A 21,259-nucleotide genomic window follows, 5' to 3' on the forward strand; every position below is an offset into this window, starting at 1 on the left:
TCTAGCTTTTAAGGAATATCTAAATATTATGTATGTATAGAGTATGTTATTAATTTCATTTTTTTTGTACTTCCTCTATTATGTTGAATTAATTGTCGAATGTCGATTTAATCAATTTGCTGCTGTAATTAGTAATTAATATATGTATATAATCTAAGTTGTAACATGTAACTCTCTACTACCAACTCAAGCTCTGCTTAAAGGTAGTAGATATAACAATGTTTTTTGTTTTATTTAATAAAAAAAAAAAAAAAAAAAAATTGTTTCAAACGATGAAGATCAATATGAGATAATGTTATATAATTATCATTAGAATATAAAACTATAGTTGATTGGTTTACATTAACAGAGTAGAAAAAATTATCAGCTATCTTAACACGTTTACAACGAGTATGCAAATTTTTGATAATTGTATTAAAATTGTTTTCGCACATTAACTTACACCACTGATCAAGATCTAACGTTACAACTTTTTTAGTTAATTTACATTCTAATAATATAATAATTGAAATTTGCTTATTAACTAGAAGTCCAACGGTTACACTTTTCTTACTAAAAGGACGAATATCGAACATAGATTTTGATACAACGATTGATGGATTCATATTGATAAAATAAAAAAAACAGTAAACAGTATTTTTTTTCTAGAAATATGAATATGATCACTAGACAGCTTAGCTCAAACTAACAAGTTTTGTTTATCCATACATGTTATATACTAAACAAATGTAAGGTTACAAAAGAAAAAAAAGAAAAAAAAATGTGAACGTATAGTGTCTAGTTGGATAAACAGTAAAGAGTTATTATACTTACCTACCTAATTCGATAGAACCTGAAACATTTTTTAAAAATCATTAACATATTAAATTTAAATTAGACGCGTTATCCCACTAGGCTATACGTTCACGAGGTATTAAATAAGTTATTAACACATTTAAGCTTATTAAATTCAGATTTTTTTTATTGAAATATAGAAAGTTAAATGAACTAAACAACAGTATCATATGACCTGATCCACAATCACAATCACAAATATCGATAATCTTACCATATTTTTTACTACATTTTCAACAAACTGATTTCCTTTTGATAATAATACAAAAACACATTTCGGATTCCATCTTGAATGTTCAATCCATGGATTATCTTCTTTTTCCCAACGATGCAATATAATACCGCAGCAAAAACATTCAACAATATCTTTTTTCCCTGAATATATAAAACCGGTTTCAGCTAATGAGTATTTATCTTGAGATGAAGTCAACGGAAATAAATTGAATGTTTTCAATCTTGATATAAATGTAGTGAATTCTGGATATGTAGGATATGCATTGTTTCGTACTAACGAAACAAGTGAACAAAAACTGTTGTTAATTTGTTGAAAATTCATTTTTTATAAAAAAAAAAAAAATAAAAAAAACTTAAATGAATTAAACTTGATTAAAACTAACAGAACCTGATTGAACGATGGTTGAATATTAACTGAACTGTCTGAACTGAAATTAATTCAATAAAACGACTTTTATCTATAATTTATTAAAAAAAAAAAATGAAATTATTGTGTAACCTGAATGTTTAACTTACAAGGGAAATAAATAGTGTTGAAGTGTGTATACACTGTTTAAACTTTATGTGTAACAGGGGAAAAAATAATTGGTTAAAGGCGGAAACTATATCTTAAATTTTAAAAATCTCCGCAGTCAAAAGTGCGCAGAACATAAATTATGGTTTTTGAGAATCAGTGTTTTTTACTAGTACAGCGGAGAAAAAAAAGTTTGAGGGGGAAAATCCCCCTTAAAATTTTACAATCTCCGCAGTCAAAAGTGCGCAGAACATACATTATGGTTTTTGAAAATCAGTGTTTTTTTACTGGTACAGCGGAGAAAAAAAAGTTTGAGGGGGAAAATCCACCTAAAAATTTTAAAATCACCGCAGTCTGGTAGAGCGGAGAAAAAAAAGTTTGAGGGGAAAAATCCCCCTTAAAAATTTGCAATCTCCGCAGTCAAAAGTGCGCAGAACATACAAATGTATACTACTTCCGATAATCACAAAATTGTAATTAGAGCTGATAAAACACCTGCAGGTCAACATACAAGACGTTTTAATGCACCAACTATTGATGAAGTTGCTATCGTTGTAGTTGGAGAAAACTTGGAATCCCGTGATATTGTTTTACGTCGTCGGAATGATCAATTACAACGTATAAAGGAAACACACCGCTCATATGATGCACTGCAATATCCCATTATATTTTGGCAAGGTGAAGATGGCTACGATTTCTCAATAAAAATGATAAATCCCATTGCAGGTAACTAAAATATTAGTTTAGCTATGGCGATAATATCTCAGTCATTATATTATGTATTTTAATTTTATATTTGAATGTTATTAAAACAAAATCTATTTACAGGTTCTGAAACCAACAAAAAAGTCAGTTCAATGAACTATTATTCATACCGCCTAATGATTCGGGAAAATGAAGATAATCACATATTGAAATGTCGGCGATTATATCACAAATATGTTGTTGACATGTATGTTAAAATTGAAACGGAAAGATTAACATTCATCAGGTTGAATCAAACCAAACTCCGATCTGAAGAGTATATTCACCTTCGAGATGCGATTAATACTGATGGAAATGCACAGAATGTCGGTCGGATGACTATTCTTCCAGCAACATACATCGGAAGCCCTCGGCATATGCACGAATATGCTCAAGATGCCATGTCGTATGTTCGTCATTATGGTACAGCAGATTTGTTCATCACATTTACATGCAATCCGCAATGGATAGAAATCAATCAGGAGTTATTCTCTGGGCAATCACCCATTGATCGTCATGATATTACAGCCCGAGTCTTTAGACAAAAGTTGAAATCTTTAATGGATTTCATCGTAAAACATAATGTGTTTGGTGAGACACGCTGCTGGATGTATTCTGTGGAGTGGCAGAAACGAGGATTGCCACATGCACACATTTTGATTTGGTTGGTTGAAAATATAAGGCCAAATGAAGTTGATGCAGTGATATCCCTAATTTACAAGTAGATCCTGGATTGCATGAGGTAGTTATCAAAAACATGATACATGGTCCCTGTGGAACTCTTAATCAAAATTCACCGTGTATGATGGATGGTAAATGTTCAAAACGATATCCACGGACATTAATATCGGAAACAATTACTGGTAATGACGGTTATCCATTGTATCGTCGCAGATCGACAGCAGACAATGGAAAATCAACAATTGTCAAATTAAATCAACAAGATATTGAAATAGATAATCGTTGGATTGTTCCATATTCACCCATTTTATCAAAGACATTCAAAGCACACATCAACGTTGAATCTTGCCATTCAGTGAAATCTATTAAATACATTTGCAAATATGTAACCAAAGGGAGTGATATGGCTGTGATTGGAATTGGTGCAGAAAATTGCAATGATGAAGTTACCCAATACCAAATGGGCCGCTATGTCAGTAGTAATGAAGCAGTTTGGCGAATATTTTCTTTTCCTATTCATGAGAGACACCCTTCTGTTGTTCACTTAGCTGTGCATTTAGAAAATGGACAAAGAGTGTATTTTACAGCACAGAACGCAGTACAAAGAGCTGCTCAGCCACCATCTACTACATTAACCAGTTTTTTTGAGACATGCCAAAACGATGATTTCGCACAAACATTGCTATATTCTGAAATGCCAAAATATTATACCTGGAATCAATCCTCAAGGAGATTTATACGACGGAAACAAGGAAAACCAGTTCCAGGATATACAGATGTATATTCCACCGATGCGATTGGCCGGATTTATTCAGTACATCCAAGCAATGATGAATGTTTTTACTTACGACTGCTATTAGTCAATGTACGTGGCCCAACATCATTCCAACAGTTACGAACTGTTGATGGTGAATTGTGTGTATCCTACAGAGAAGCCTGTCAACGTTTGCAATTGCTTGAAAATGACGCTCATTGGGATCAAACTCTCAATGATGCTGTAATATCATCACACGCTCATCAAATACGAACATTGTTTTCTATAATCATATCTACATGCTTCCCATCAAACCCAATTGATTTGTGGATCAAGTACAAAGATTATATGTGTGATGATATTTTGTATCAAATACAGAATAGAATGGGAAATCCAAATATACAAATCAGTGAAGAAATTTACAATGAAGCATTGATTTCAATTGAGGACATGTGCTTGATAATGTCAAACAAACTATTAATTCAATTAGGCCTGACCGCGCCCAATCGTCCAATGCATGACGCTTTTAACCAAGAGTTGCATCGAGAAAGACTGTATGATCTCAACGATTTGAAAGAATTAATTCAAACAAATCTTCCACTGTTAAATGAACAACAGAAGTATGTATTTGAAACTCTTATGAAAGTAACAAATGATGAAACTGGAGGGATTTACTTCTTAGATGCACCTGGTGGTACAGGAAAAACTTTTTTGATTTCATTAATATTAGCAACAATTCGCTCACAAAATAAAATTGCACTTGCACTCGCTTCGTCGGGAATCGCAGCAACTTTGCTTGAAGGTGGTCGAACAGCCCATTCAGCACTAAAATTGCCATTAAATATGCATAGCAATGAAACTCCAACCTGCAACGTTTCGAAGAACTCTGCAATGGCAAAGGTTTTGCAGCAATGTAAATTGATTGTTTGGGATGAATGCACGATGGCACATAAAAAATCTTTGGAGGCTTTGGACAGAACCTTAAAAGATCTACGGAGCAATAATAACCGATTTGGTGGTGCAATGATTTTATTAGCAGGAGATTTTCGTCAAACATTGCCGGTGATTCCACGATCAACGCCAGCTGATGAACTCAATGCATGTCTAAAGTCCTCCAGTTTGTGGAAACATGTCAAAGTACTTCATTTAAGCAAGAATATGCGTGTCGAGTTGCAAAATGACCAATCTGGAAACATATTCTCTAAACAACTCATTGACATTGGTAATGGCAAATTTCCTATAGACATGTTGACTGGCTGCATTAACTTTCCTCTAAGTTTTTGTCAGTTAACTCGAACAAAAGATGAACTTATTCAGAAGGTGTTTCCAGATGTTTCTCAAAATTACAGAAACCATGATTGGTTGAGCGAACGAGCTATACTGGCTGCAAAAAACATAGATGTAAATGAATTAAATTTCAAAATTCAAGAACAAATTACAGGCGAATTGAGAATATATAAATCAGTTGATTCGGCTACTAATCAAGATGATGTAGTCAACTATCCACCGGAATTTTTAAACTCGCTGGATTTGCCAGGATTGCCACCTCACAATCTTCAATTAAAGGTTGGATCGGTGGTTATAATGTTGCGAAATATCAACCAACCGCGTCTTTGCAACGGTACACGGTTAGCGATAAAAAAATTACTAAACAATGTGATAGAAGCAACTATACTCAAAGGAAAGTATAAAGGAGAAGATGTTCTCATACCGCGCATCCCAATGATTCCGACTGATGTGCCATTTGAGTTTAAACGACTACAGTTTCCAGTGCGTCTTGCTTTTGCTATGACTATAAACAAGTCCCAGGGGCAATCATTAAGTGTTTATGGTATTAATCTAGAAAACCCATGTTTCTCACATGGTCAATTGTATGTTGCCTGTTCCCGTGTTGGAAAACCATCAGATTTGTTTATCTATGCGCCAGGTAATCAAACAAAAAACATCGTATACCACAAAGCACTACAATGATAATAATAATGATTATGATTCACATGATTAACAATAAAGCGATTACTTACTTTTAAATCATTATATATGTTTTATTTAATTATTTTTTATTCACAACGCCCTATCACCAGGGTGACGGTTCTGTTCAGGAGAATTTTTTAAAATACGTAGGCACAAAAACTGCCACATTACAAATCTTTCGTCGTGAATTCGACGTAATATTAGCACTATCAATAAGATTAAATTAAAAATTAAAACACGGCATATGAAAATGCAAAAAAAAAAAATAACACACGGGCAACGCCGTGTCGGGTCAGCTAGTATTATTATATTAACGAGATCTATTGATTATTTTTTTTATATTTGTTAAAACTTATTTTATTATATGTACTTAGTATACAAACCTTATATCATTATACAAAACTAAACATGAAAATGTTAAAATTCCTTACTGATTTATTTTTATTATATTTTTAAGATAATATAAATACAATATGGACGGGGAAATGTCTTACGGGGAAGTGGTTACGGGGAAATGTCTGACGGGGAAGTGTCCATGAATCTTAGCCGGCTAGTATGGCAGCCGACAAATATTACAACCGACAGTATTTTAGCCGACAACTAGAATTTGACAGTTGGTAACATTGATTATAATCAATGGTTGGTATAACTACTCCGACCATTCGAAAATTTACATTTTTTGTTGATTCGTAAATCGTATTGCCTATATTAGCCTTTTAAAATAAAATATTTCATTGAATTTTTATTTTTTTGTAGGTTATGTAATTAATATGTATCGAATATTGATGTTAAACAAATAACAATATTAAAAGTATAGTTTATGTATGAAATAAAACAAAATCCGATGAATATACAATTTTGTAATATTATTATAATAACCTAAGTCCTAATTATTAGTAAAAAAATAATAAGAAGTATAAAATAATCTATGCGTAAAATCATACAAGATTTATTTACACTTTTCAATCTGACCTATTTTTTTTCGATTTGCTGATGCTAAAGCATCTCTAACATTTTTTATTATGTATATTTAATATTTATAAAGTATTAAAATAATTATTTCATACTTAAATTATTGTAAAATAAATACAAATAATGGTTTAAAAGGGTTTGAAGGCTAAAATCACATAATAGATAAAATTTTAAATTTCCGTCGGCGAAACGGCGGCGGCGAGATGTCCGTCGGCGAAATGGTTGGCGGCGAGTCGGGTGGCGGCGAGAATGCTCAGCGGCGAAACGGTGGCGGCGAGAAGAGCGGGTTCGGGCTAAAATATTACAAAACAAACTAGGGTCAGCAGAATTTATTCTTATTCTATGCATATGGGAACCAATTTTGGGATCACTTAAAATAGTATCTATAACTTTTTAGTCTGTTCATCTTAACTTAAACAAAGATTCAATACAGTTGTACAGTTGTAAAAGGCTACTGAAAGTATAGAAAAAATGAGACAAGAGTACGACAAAACAATTGATAACACAAGAAAATTGTGTGAAACATGGAATATACCATTTAAATTTGATAAAAATCGTCAAAGATTTGTTGTAAGGCATTTTGACGAAGTAGATGGTGATTATCGACTTACAGTAATGGAAGATAATTTTAAGATAAATGTTTTTTACCCAGTAATCAATACAACATTGATTCCGTTTAAAGAAAGGTTTAAAGGAATGCAAATGGTTTGTGAAGATTTTAGTACACTTATGTCTCAAAAATTAGTAGAAATGTCTGAAGAACTTTTAATAAAATCAGCGTATGACTTTATCATTAAATACCAAGATGATATAAGTTCAGATTTTACAAGACAAATTATTTTTTAAAAGCATATTTATCATCAACTTATCAAGAAAACTCTCTTCAAAAAATAACTGTTCAAAATTTAGGAGAAATCATTATTAAAGATGACTTTACTTCCATATTTCCAGATGTTTTTACTGGTATAATCATTTTTATGACTTTCTGCTTCAGCAGAAAGACAATTCTCGAAGTTGAAACTTATCAAAAACTATTTGCGCAACTCTATAGTCAAGACCAGTTATTTAACATCGCTATTCTGAACATCGAAAGACTTCAAGTAGAAAATATTAATGTGGACAAAATCATTGAAGACTTTGCAAATTTAAAAGCAAGAAAAAATAATTTTCTTCGATAGCTTATAATTTAGTTTTGAAAATTATATACTTGTAACATTTTTAATCATTATTATTATTTTATTCAATCACCTACATTTATGATGTTCAAATTTTAAAATATTTTTTATGACTACCTACCAAAGAGTTGTAATTCTATTATATATTTACCCACATTTATATTTAAAACTATTTCATTTGTATGCTGTTTCCTAAACTACAAGTTATACTTATTGTTAAAAAAATGTCTTATTAGGAAAATAAATATGGAGATTTTCAAATGAGTAAATTTTTTAGGATCTAAAAACACAATGTTTTAGATTTACATAATAGCTTTTGCTGTTAAAAAGAGGCCCAAAAAAGTTTTCACACACGGGCCCAATCAAATCTAGTTACGGCACTGGTTATTTACCATGGGCAGAGCCGTATAATGAAATAATTTCCCAATTAATACCATTGTTACAGACCACGTACTGTCCGTATACTGGTATTACATATATGGTGTGATGACACATTTTAACATATGATTTTAATAACAGGAATGCGAGAAGAAGAGCGTGTGGAATATCTTATTAGTAAAATAATTAAATATTTAAAGTAGAAACACACGTCTCTTTGCTAATAGTCACGAAATAGAAACTTATAGTCGAATTTCCTGTTTACCATGACACGTACGTATATTTTGGGGACTACGCCCAAAATAGTTTAATATAAAAGGGGTTGTGGAAGTATTAAGATTTAGACATAGTTAAGCCTCACTTACGCAGAGACCGATGACGTTGTTCTATACTTAACAACACATCGGGCTGGCTTTTATTATATACATTGTCTCAGTGAATAGATAACTTTTAATTCAAACTTATAAACGAGTTGTTTATTGACTTCAAATTTCCTACGCTCTCTGAAGAAGACATACGACAAAGTGAATTTCGTCGTTAAATCGTGTTGAGCCATCTACACCAAGACCGGCTCACTACAAATTTGGTGTCGGGTGTGGTGTCTTCACATCAAACGAAACATATTTTGCCGTTCTCAACCAGAGAACACATCCAAATCAGTAGTTTGAAACCCTTGGACGAATCACTGTTCCAAATCGACTTCAAGAGCATTCAATCAGCATTCAACGAGCATTCTAAGAGCATTCAACCAGCATTCAAAGAGCATTCAACCAGCATTCAAAAAGCATTCAAAACTCATTCAACCAGCAATTCAAAGAGCAACTGCCCAACGACATCTCAGACAATATGGAAAAATTGTAAGTTATTTAAATAATTATTACCGTGTCTATCTGAGAGCCTAAGAGAACTTTTTATAAATGACCAGTAGATGACTACTAGGAAAGGTACACAGTACGGAGGATTAGACGAATCAGAAGGTTCAAATTTAGGTACGTCCGTCGCTACTAACGATACGGGGGAAACCACTAATACGGACGATACTACTTATACAGGGGAAACCACTAATACAGACGAAACTACCTATACAGGGAGAAACGATAGCGACTTAATCGATTTAAATCAAACCTTTCGTACTACTGAATTACTAGAAGAAATCAAAATGGCAACAAACTTAATTTCGGGGATGCTATGAAAGCAATACCTAGTTTTGGAGGGGGATCCGAAAGTCTCCTCACCAGTTATTCTAATCGATGCGAATTTGTACTAGGGCATGTAGATGAAAAAATAAAACCTATGATACTCGACGCAATAGTTTCTCAGTTAACTGATAAAGGAAGTGACGCAGTTAGATATCGGGAAATAACGTCATGGGAGGAACTAAAAGCACATCTAACTACTATTTTTGGTAAAACCCATACCTTACAATTTTTACAAAAACAATTTAACCAAATTAAGCAATATGAAAAAGAGTGGTACAACAATACGCGTATAGAGTAGAATAAATTTCGCACAAATTAACCACCGCCCTAACTTTAAATAAAACGACAGCGGAAGCTAAAGTTCTTTCAGAAACAATCCAAACTCAAAAATTAGCCATATTTATTGCGGGCATTCAGTAAGATATCCGTCTAATTTTGAAAGCCACAAAGGTACCCACTTTTGAGCTTCCGTATTTTTGGCAGTAGAAGAAGAAAATTTTAATGGAGAAATCGTATATAAAACGGATAATCGGAATAAACACTTAAAAAAATCTAACGATAAAAGTGAAATTCAATGTCACCGTTGTAGTAAATACGGGCACTATAGTAACGAATGTAGAACTAGTGAACATAAGATAACAAGTTTAAAAAACCAGACCGAAAACAAAATTTTCAAAAATTCAGCAAATTAAGTTAAAGTTTGTCATTATTGTAAAAAAGAGAATGACGTCATTAGTGAATGTCGTAAACGAATATATAACGAGAAAAAGAAAAAAGGGCAGGGCGAACTTTCGACTAGTAAAACCAACAATGTAAATCGTACCGTAGGCGAAATCGAAAATCATGTCCGAACCATTACATATTATATGGAAAGAGAACACGTTAGATGTACTTCAGCCAGTTTTAAACCTACCACAATAAAATTATTTGTGTATACGGAAGCCGATATGAGCCTCATTAAAATATCCGCGTTAAAAAAAGAAATAGTAATAAATGAGAGTGAAAAACGCACAATTATTGGTATTACGGCTAATCCAGTAACCACCTTTGGAACACTTAAAACAATTATTAACATAGAAGGGGCGGATTTTTACGTCAAATTCGATGTTGTAGCTACCAATTTCTAAGTACTCGAATCAGGTATTATAGGCAGAGATTTTATCAAGGACAACCACATAGTGTTAGATTTTAGCCGGAACATGTTTATGATGCCGCAATGTAAACCGCCTACAGCGCAACCCATAATTATACCACTGCGTAGCAATTCTGTGTTAGCTATCTCCACGGACGAATTTATTGACCATAAATTAGTGACTATTAAAAACCATGAATTAAATCAAAACGTTCTAATCGCTAATAGCTTGAGCCCAGTATTAGACAACAAGATTATAAGTAATATAATCAATATTTCCGAAGAACCTTAAATAATCGAAGAATTAAATACTAGTAATCTAAAATGGGAACCATACCAGGAACAAGTATTAAATATTACCAATAACCAGGGGACTAGTGGGCGAGACCGCATTAGAACACTTACTGAACTTATTAAAACCGACCATTTAAACGCTGAAGAGCGTGAACAGTTAGTAAATTTATGCTTAGAATATTCTGACATATTTTTCTTAGAAGGAGATCAATTGACTGCTACCGATGTAGTTACTCATTCGATTAAAACACCTCGCTGTATCAAACCAATTAATAATCGACCTCTTACGTTTTCCCTGGGCTTATCAACAAGAAATCGAAAAACAAATTACCGAAATGAAAGACAATACAATTATACAAAATTCGGTATCATCATTTAATTTTCCGTTGGTTGTAGTGAAAAAGAAAAATTTAGACAAGAATATGTGTGGATTTTAGGAAACTTAACGAAGTAACAGAAAACGAAGCTTATGGCTTACCCAATTTAGTTGAAATCCTTGACTCTTTAGGATCTTCAAATTGCTTCTCGACACTTGATTTAGCAAGTGGATATCATCAGATCTATATTGACCCGCAGGATACACATAAAACGGCATTTTTTAGTAAATCCGGACATTTTGAATTTCTTAGGATGCCTTTTAGCCTAAGTTCAGCACCTGCAACGTTCACGCGAGCAATTCGAGCTGTACTAACAGGTTTAGAGGAAACGTGTACGGCGTATCTCGACGATATTGTAGTGCATGGATCCAGCCTGCAGGACTACCAAGAAAAACTAAAACAAGTTTTTAATCGTTTACGTTTACATAAGCTAAAATTACAGCCTAATAAATGTTCTTTCCTAAGAAAAGAAGTATTGTACCTAGGACATGTAATTAACGAGACCGGGATTTCACCTGATCCGAGCAAAATCGAATGTATCAAAAGTTTTAGGAATATTCATATAGTAATTTAAATTATTTATAGAATATTTTTTGGGTATTTAAAGTTAAATAATATATGAATAACTCATAATTATTCGTATAAATTATTACCAAAATATTACTCGATGATGAATATCATATTCTATTAATTATTAAACATATATCCATTGGTTGTGAATATATTAATTTATTTTAGATTACATAGATATACCTATAATATATATATATGGACTAGCTTATTGTAACTATATATATATGTATAAAATATATGTAACTAATTGCAAAATTATAATTGATTTATTAATCAAAAACTATCAACTGTGAATCAAATGTTTAAGAATATAAATAAATTTTATAAAATCATCGTCACCAATAATTGATAATGTTAAAACGTGTTAATGATAACTTTCATACTTAAATAAACTAAGAAAAAAATATCACCATGAATTTTTAATGTTAATAATAGTAGTCACAATCCCTAAAATTGTGTCTAGTGTGAAATTTGAAAGGTTGTTAAAATTTCTATATCACAATTTTTTTATAATAAACCTTCAAGTTTGTTAAAATAGAGGTTCTAATTTTTTAAATTTTAAAAAATGCAATTTGGATTTGATCTAAAAATCTTTTATTGATGTACAATAATAACATTAAAGAAATTAATTGTAAATGTATATTATTAATTGATACTATACATGTTTTTTTTAGATTCTGAACGAAGTGATGAATGTATTGATTTTACAATGATGTGTGTTTTTTTTTTTTGTGTCTGTGTACAACATAACTAGTCGAAATAATGCTCCAATTTCAAACTATGGGGGTGGTTTCCGATGTTAAAGTGAATATCCTTGGTGCATTATAGAGGTAAAAGTTAAAATTTTCCAACAGTTTTCAAAAAAATCGAGAAAAACAAAAAAAAAAATGACGGAAAACAGCAATTTTTACGCAAAACCAGTTTTCGACCAAATCGATTTTTTTTTATGGCTGTAATTCAAAAACTAATCACTGAAAATACTTGAAATTTTCACCAAATGTTAATGTCAGTGGTATCTGTATATAGTTAAATTTTCAAAAAATTTTGACTTTTTTTGAGTTTTTTCTAAGACCACTGAAATTTTCGATTTTTTTGAGAAATTTTTTTTAAAGTGTCGATAAAAAATTGTTGGATAACCAAAAAGTTTTGAAAATTTAGTACAAGGTTCTCCATACATTTTTCTTCAAATATCTGTAAATAAAACTACCGGATTCAGACAAAAAATTTTTATGAGTGTTTGAAATTTAAATTTTTACAAAACCACGTTAAATAACGGTTTAGCCTCAAACGATATTTGATATGTGTTACAATTCAAAAAGTATAAGTCGTAGATACTTGAAAATTTTACCAGTTATTAAGATTGGCATTTTATTAACTTGATTTAATTTTCAAAATATTTTGAGTTTTTTTGAGCTATTTATAGACAACTGAAATTTTCAATTTTTCTGAAAAATTTTTTTTGAAGGGTCGATAAAATTTTTTTGGCCCTATCAAAATACTTGAAAATTTTATACAAAGTTCCTCATATGTTATTCTTATAGTGATTAAAAAATTATAAGAATACATAGGCACAATTTTTTTTTATTAGCATTTGAAGTTCAAATTTTGACGAAAATTCGTCAAAATTATGAATATTTGCAAATTATTTTGTAGGTATAATTCATAAAAATGTTTGTATAGGTAGCTAAGAGTAGACAATTTAATACAAGATTTTTCATAAGTTTAGCTTACAATAATTATAAAAGAACTTAAATTTTGGTGTATTCAGGCCATAAACATAAACCACCTTTTTCACCAACCACTGGAAATTATATCCTAGGCTGACAAATCATCTTCGTTCAGAATCGTTTTTCGTATACAATGATACCTATCATTGCATTCAAGTTTAACCTACCCTAGTTCGAGGTCAACCCCACCCTCTAATGTACAGCAGAACGGTACCCACTTGCCCGCTTTTTTATAGTAACTTCAACTAATTCTTATAAAAATATTGTTGCAATTATAGTTATTAATATTGTACTATTAATATATAAATAAATCAATAATAATTTAATTTTGTTCAGAGTAATAAAATAATATATTTATACATATTATTATTTAATTTATATTATGTGTTATTAGTTGAAGAAGTATAATTGGTGCTAGTTTTTATAGCATTTATTTCTTATATAGATTAATTTGATTTAAAACTATTTGTGTAGAATGAACATTTGGATATTTTAAGGGCTGCAGAGTAGTAATCAATGAAATTACAAATTAAATTGAATTATGTATTTTGAAAATAAGTAAACAAATAATATACATTAAAAAATCATATTTACTTGTGAGTAATGATGCCAAAATAGTTTTATTAAATGGTTGTTTATTGTTCTTAAACTCGGTATAGCTAAATGATTTAACGTAATTATCAGTAATCAATTTTCTTAAAATGCGCCTGACAGACTCTTTGAAAGATGATCTTCCAATCAATGCTAAAGTTTTAGCCTAAATATTTAATGAATCATATTTTAAAGATATTTGATATGATACTTACTGAATTGTAATACTAAGCTTTACAAGTATAACATATATATATATATTGACATAACTTATAATTTGATCATAGAGTGAAGAATTATTATTCAAGTCATTAGTTATTTCGTTTAGTAAATTTTCATCAGTTACAGGAAATTTGGAAAAAACATTCTCTACTTCATGACGGCCATTTATTGATGTTTCATCTAGAGGATTTGTATGTTTTAATTCATCTTTGAGGTTATTTATCATAACTATAATAACATCGAGATACTTTGTATGTTCCTCAGATCTAGCGTTCAGAGAAACAAGTTGTCTCATGGCTTGCCTTTGGAAGTTTGTTAGGATTTAATAATATTAAAAAATTGTTTAATATCAATACTTAATATATAGTTAAAAATGAGTTAGGTGTTATTATATATTAATATCAACAAATGTCCCCTGAACAATTTATTATAAAAACAATTATACCTAGTGGTTATTTACTTAAGAAAAAAACTATGAAATATATACATGTTTTAAAATGAAAAAATAAGACATGTATAAACATTTTATTAAACAATGAAAAATACTAAAGAATCCAAGTGAGTGTTAAATAATGAACCATTAAAAACCAGGATTATATAATGTGAGCATTATTTATTAATAGTATGCTGTTAATAAGCTTGACAATATGATAATAAAGGTTCTTTTTAATTATGCACACAATAATTAGAATTAATAGTATTTTACCTATATTGAAACTAAACAAAATATACATTTGACATAGGTAAGTCCAAAAACTTTGCATTGAAGTATTTTAAACAAATTATATGTTACCTGAATCACTACAGTTATTTGTAGTTGATAATGATGAATTGATTATGGGTTCTTTGTTTACTTCAGGTGATAATTCAACAAGTAAGTTGGAAGATTTTTCCAAATCTGCTAAGTTGTTTTCTGTAAACCATAAATTAATAAATATCATTAAATTATAAAATAAGTTATGAATTAAATAAAACTATAATAATTTATACATAGTTAATTTAAGGTTTAAAATACTCAGTGCCCTTTGATGTAATTTTACCAATATGTAATAATTAATTTACTTTCAAACCATTATACCTATATAATAATATATAGTAGGTATATTTTAAAATGCATATAAATAGATAACACAACTTGTATATAACATGAATGTATTTTAATAAATATTAATTATATAAAGCACAAAACTTACTTAAGGATTGTTGTGTATCAGACTTATTTAATCCTTCTTCAAAAACATTAAACTCATCATCAATAAGTAATATATCATTAGTAATGCCAATTTCATCACAATAATTAATTTCATCTGTTGTTTTTTTTCTTTTACGATTGTTTCTTACCACGCATCGTTTCTTAGGGATATGGTCGAAAAATGAGCACTCTGACATATTAATATATTATTATCACACGTTCGAAAATACTTAACTCTAAAGACTGACTGATGAAGAAATGAAAATCCATGTTCCTGTAGGTATGTTGACATATAAATCCCCTCTACAACCCATCCACGGCTTATCACACAGCGACTGAGGGGGATTGGGGAATTTTTAAAATAATAATAATTTACCGAAATCGTGAGATTTGTCGGGCAAGTGTGTGTACGAGTGTGCGTGTGGTGATAAGGACGATAAGGAGTAATGATTAACTTCGCCCCATCACGTGTACATAATTTTAGCTCAAGAACGATAATATTAGTCGCAGTGAGTATAGGAACGCAGCTGTGCTTATAAGGGGTATTGTATAGTTTATTAATATTAACTCGATATAGTATGAGTAGAAATACTAGGGGTAAAGCATAACTATAATATTACTTTTTAAGGGGTTATGTATATATTATATATATATTTTACTCTATACTATACATATTACGTCGAAACACCACGATCGACATTATAACTATATGATTCATAAGAATACTGAAATGGAAATAATAATAATAATTTAAATTAACGGTGTTAATATATTTTAACATCTTACAATACAACGAATTTTTATACATTTAAATACACAATATAATAACAATAATAACAATTTAATAATTTATGCGGTGATGACCGTGTGCGTACGTGGAAATGTTATCGGGTAACACATGACGCTTATCGTCAGCCCTGTTTAAAACTAATTTCATAGTCTTAATCGTACGCAATTCGTGTTTAAACGACCGAATAGAGACATTTTGTCTATACGGTGTAAAAGGCATATAGGTATAACAATGTGACGGATGTGTGGTCGACGGTGAATTTGTTGCAGACGTTGAGGCGTTCCGATGAATTTGAGCGACAGCTTTCAGTGCGGAATCGGCTGCAATCATTTTCCCCATATTTGTGTCGAACTCATTGTCACACTCGTCGGATTCTGCATTGTCGTCCACGTCAGCGAATAAGCACCGCTTATGGTCGGCGAAAGTGAGGTGATTACGAATCATGTGCCTCATAACACCCTTCGCGTGAATGGTAATCTCTTCTTCCACGTCGTACGCATAAGACTTGGCGCGCAAAGCTACAAATTCGTAAACGGTTCTGGAGCCACACTCGAATTTAAAAAGTCCTGGAATGCGCTTCCGAGCAGCTGTATAGCACTTGTGATCGTGTGCGAAATTTGAGGTGTCCATAAACCCAAATACTATAAATGACAATACGGGACAACTAGTGTCAAAAATCGCGACATAAGTATGCCCCCTGATAAAGTAACTAACGCACTCTAGGATTGTAATTTGTTATATTTAGCTATATAGGCACAGAATAGATTAAATATGATATAGGTAACAGAAAAATTTGATCAGCTGTAAAATACTAAATACATATTACATAATATTTTTATATTTAACATTTTAACAGTTATTATAAATATAATAAAATAATATACAATAAATTTATTTACAAAAAGTATTCATACCTATTTCATACAAATACAACTATACAAGTAAAATAGGTACTTACATCGGTACTTACATTATTATAAATGCATTATTTTTTTTAATTTTTTACTTTTCACTTGTTTAAAAGTTGGTGTATTATTACATTTTTTTATAAAAGAATTGATAGTTACATTCAAAATTTTATCAATAAATAAAAATCTACAATTTTGACAAATGTTGGGACATATTTTTATGTAACAATCAATTTTAGCCAACATTCTACTCTTTATACCATGTTTGTTGTCTATCAATAAATTTTCTATATTATTATTGAAAAGACAAACTATTTTTTCAACAAATTTTGAAGTGCCCGGAAGTGGTAAAAGTAAGTTACATTCTTCGTATTCTTTCATAGTTATAAAATTGTTTTGCATCGTTATTAATTGGTCTTTATCCTTTGTAGCTAGTTCATTTACACATTCTGTGTGGCTTAATTTTGAACAAGCCCAACCAGCTATGTAAGCTATAGCATTTTCTTCATGAATACCCAACTGTATAACTTTGATGTTCATGTCACTTAAATTATCATCAAACCTGGAATCTATATCATCGGGTGAAGAAATATTTACTTCTTTTTGTTGAATTTCAAATTTAAACTTTTTTTTATTTTTAAGTAAATCAGCACAGCTAATTAAAATGCACATGCATCACCAACACAATTTCCATTGGAACGGGTTTGGCATTGAGCAATGCACATTCGTATTGCAGAATGAAACTTGGAGGAGTCTGGTGTGATGTTATTACCTCCTTTTGCACGAATCACCGAAAACAAACTTTCAAGGCAATCTTGAGTTAAGCGTCTTACTAAAAGGTACTCAAAATTAAAATTTTCATGTAAATCTTGATATAAATATTTTAAACATATTATATTTGCAATCCATCCTGTGATGCACGGAGGTTGTTTATTCATTGCATTTTTTATTTCCAAATCATTAAAAAATTGTAATGCTTCATTTAATAATTTCCAATGGATTGTATTTTCAGATAGAGGTCTGCGAAATACTTTGCATTCATCAAATGAGATGCTATTAAACACATCAAATAAATTATCTAACAGCTTGATAAATTTTGCAGTATAGACTGCTTTGGAACAAAGTTGATTATTTGATACAAGTGTTAAGATTGCAGAGCTTACAGTGTGACTAAAAGTCTGTGCTGCCAAACATACACGCATTGGAGAAAATGGAGGCAACTTGATATGTATTTCTTTAAGCTTTGGGGCTAGTCTTGGCACTTTATCTTTATCAAGATTATAAAAAGCTACAATATCTGTCCATGAGTATATTTCGTTTTGATGCTTGAAGTCATACTTTTTAAAATTATTTCTAACCGATTTTAAAAGGTGAGGTGTATCGTACATAAAGAATATTTTATTATCTTCATAAATTATCCATGGTTCATTTTTTGTCACGCCGAGTAGTTTTCTTAATTGTTGATTATTTGTTCCTTGGTCGCAAATAATGACTTTTGGAATAAGATTTATTGAATGTATTTTGTAAATTGTACTTGATATAATAGTTTTAAGTTTTACTCCTAGTATAGGTCCATTTGAAAGAAAGTAACCAATTACTTGTTTTCCATGAATGTTTTATACCTTTTAACATTATAACTAAGGCTTGATTACACTGTAAAATACTTTTTGAATCAATCAAATTTGCCAAATTGCCAAAATCTTCATAACCCGAAAACATATCGTTTTGGGAATTGTAGGATATAAATTGTTTTATTGACATTTCATCAAAAACTATTGACACAGCTCTATCTGATAGTGGTGAAGATGATAATATAAATTTAAGCACTTCTAAAATGTTTTCATTTATGCCACAAGCTACATTTAAATTTTGGAGCCATCGCCTAAGTGATCTTACTGTAGGTAAACACAAAAACTTTCTCATGAATGTGTAGCCTTTAGGAGAGTTATAATATAAACTCAAAGCAAACTTTTTTTCATCCTCTTTAAAACGCCATGATTTTTTTTTTAAACTCATAAGTCTCATCTGTGTTTTTAACAAAAAATTATTATTTGTCTTTTCTACCATAATTTTAGTTTTGTCACTATTTTTTGTTTTTAAATTTTGTATTTGTTTATTTTTAGTGTGAATCATTTTTTGGTAAACTCGTATCTTTGTTTTTAATTTGGTTATTTTTTTTTGAAGTTCTGAATTATTTTGAGTATCTGATAATAAGTTACCTGTTAACAAACATTGAAGTTTATTTGATTCAACTATCTTATAAAATATATTGATCCATTGTTTATTTTTTTAAATCAAATCAAAATTGTTATGTGATTATTTATTTGACCACTGTAGATAACCAAATAAGTTAATGATAATTTTTTTTTTTTTGTTATTCAATATAAATTAATTAATTAAAATTATTTATTTAAAAATATTTTTTGAATTGATACTAAATTCTCAAACAGAACATCTCTAAAGTAAAAAAAAGTAATTAAGAGGAAACTTACATTCAAGTAAATCTTCTTGTTTCATAGAATTTTTGTCAAAATTTAAAGAGCGTGGCATAAATGTTCTTTTATTACATTTTTTATTTACTGAAATTTTAAAAAGTTCTCTACCTGTAAAGTAAAATATTGTACAAGCTATTATAATAGTTAAAATTATTAGTATTGAAGTTAAATTAATAAATTTTACTACCATTATCATTAGGATTTGGGTTTCGAGGGCTCCACCCAGGTTCTTTCCTCTCAAATTGATTTTCAGTGTGGTCAATTTTTACATTTGAGAGACTTTCAAGGTCTATTTGTTTTTCACTGTGATCTAATGTAAATTAATATTGTATTGAATTGTTGAAAATTAAATTAAGTAAAAAAGTAATAAATCACATATGTATATTTATTTTTTAAACATTTGAATTTCTTTACCAACTAATGATTTTTCAGGTGATGCTGTAGTAGTATCAGTAGTTGATTCATTCATATCTGGCGGTTGCCACAACGTTAACACAGGCACTGCCCATTTGTTTAAAATTTTCCTAATTTTAATCAAATAAGTAAGAAATTTTTTAAAATTTTTTTTTAAATCAAATCAATATTACCGAACTCCACTTGTATAATTACAATAATCTTCCTTTTGAAAATGTTCTGAACAAATGGTATAATTTTGTATTTTTTGTTTTCCATAATTATAATATTCATTTATTATTTTTTGGTTTTTACACTGATCAAGCCATAGTATGCAACTAAAGTAATAATATTTCAAAATAAATTTTTAATTAACTTAACCTAATTAACCTAACTTAGTTTTCTGTTAACTAAATCATGTAATTATGCCATGTAGCCATTAGAGATATTTAAAAAATGCAATGTGTTTTTAAAATGTATTTTTTTACAATTCAATTAGGTATCTGATACACTCTTAATTTATTGTTTTAATAAATTATTTATTCTAATTATTCATATTACTGGTTACAGAATAAATAATATTTTTGACCAATTATTTCTATGAAAGTATGACATGTATAAAATTATAAAAATCTTAATGAACTACCACAGGTTATATAATTGTATTTGTATAGGTACAATCTGTGATACCTCCTTGAAATGGCCAAAAAATCTCCTTATAGATATTTGACTATAGTCAGTGGCGTAACTGAGGGCCCACAGACCACGCGTTGTGGGGGGCCCACAGTAATTTGGGGCCTTTGGCTTAAGGGTTATATTTGATACTACAATATATTAGGGGCCCATTTTTTTATTTTTGCGGGGGGGGCCCAAAATTTTTTGTTACGCCACTGACTATAGTACCTAAGTAATTAGAATAACTATACACTTACTAATTATCATCTGATGGAAATTTATGAAAACTTAAACCTCGATTTCGTCGGCTGTTATTTGTGCAACTCCAAAACGAACAACTTTTGTGTGAAGGCATTTTATTTTTTATTTTAAATTATTAATTAAATTCATGAAGGCGTATTACATAGAAAAGAGATATAATATGCCTTATATCA

General features: G+C 30.1%; 2 protein-coding genes and 1 long non-coding RNA gene across 3 annotated transcripts; all 3 read left to right on the plus strand.

Annotated features, from left to right (window-relative positions):
• Positions 1 to 2,068: 2,068 nt before the first annotated feature.
• LOC126553808 (uncharacterized) lies at positions 2,069 to 3,051 on the plus strand. Its single transcript, XM_050208921.1, has 2 exons — positions 2,069 to 2,308; positions 2,411 to 3,051. The coding sequence occupies exons 1-2, from the start codon at positions 2,290 to 2,292 to the stop codon at positions 3,049 to 3,051; spliced, it is 660 nt and encodes a 219-aa protein (XP_050064878.1). The 5' UTR covers positions 2,069 to 2,289.
• Positions 3,052 to 3,083: 32 nt separating this feature from the next.
• Positions 3,084 to 5,732, plus strand: LOC126553809 (uncharacterized). Its single transcript, XM_050208922.1, has one exon. It carries the CDS (start codon positions 3,084 to 3,086, stop codon positions 5,730 to 5,732), a length of 2,649 nt encoding a protein of 882 aa, XP_050064879.1.
• A 12,240-nt stretch (positions 5,733 to 17,972) lies between these two features.
• LOC126553821 (uncharacterized) lies at positions 17,973 to 20,145 on the plus strand. The gene is made up of 2 exons (XR_007606583.1): positions 17,973 to 18,101; positions 18,275 to 20,145. It is a non-coding gene; the product is annotated as an uncharacterized LOC126553821 (long non-coding RNA).
• Positions 20,146 to 21,259: the final 1,114 nt, after the last annotated feature.

This window comes from Aphis gossypii, unplaced genomic scaffold (genome assembly GCF_020184175.1).
Source record: "Aphis gossypii isolate Hap1 unplaced genomic scaffold, ASM2018417v2 Contig00334_ERROPOS140289, whole genome shotgun sequence".
NCBI lineage: Eukaryota > Metazoa > Arthropoda > Insecta > Hemiptera > Aphididae > Aphis > Aphis gossypii.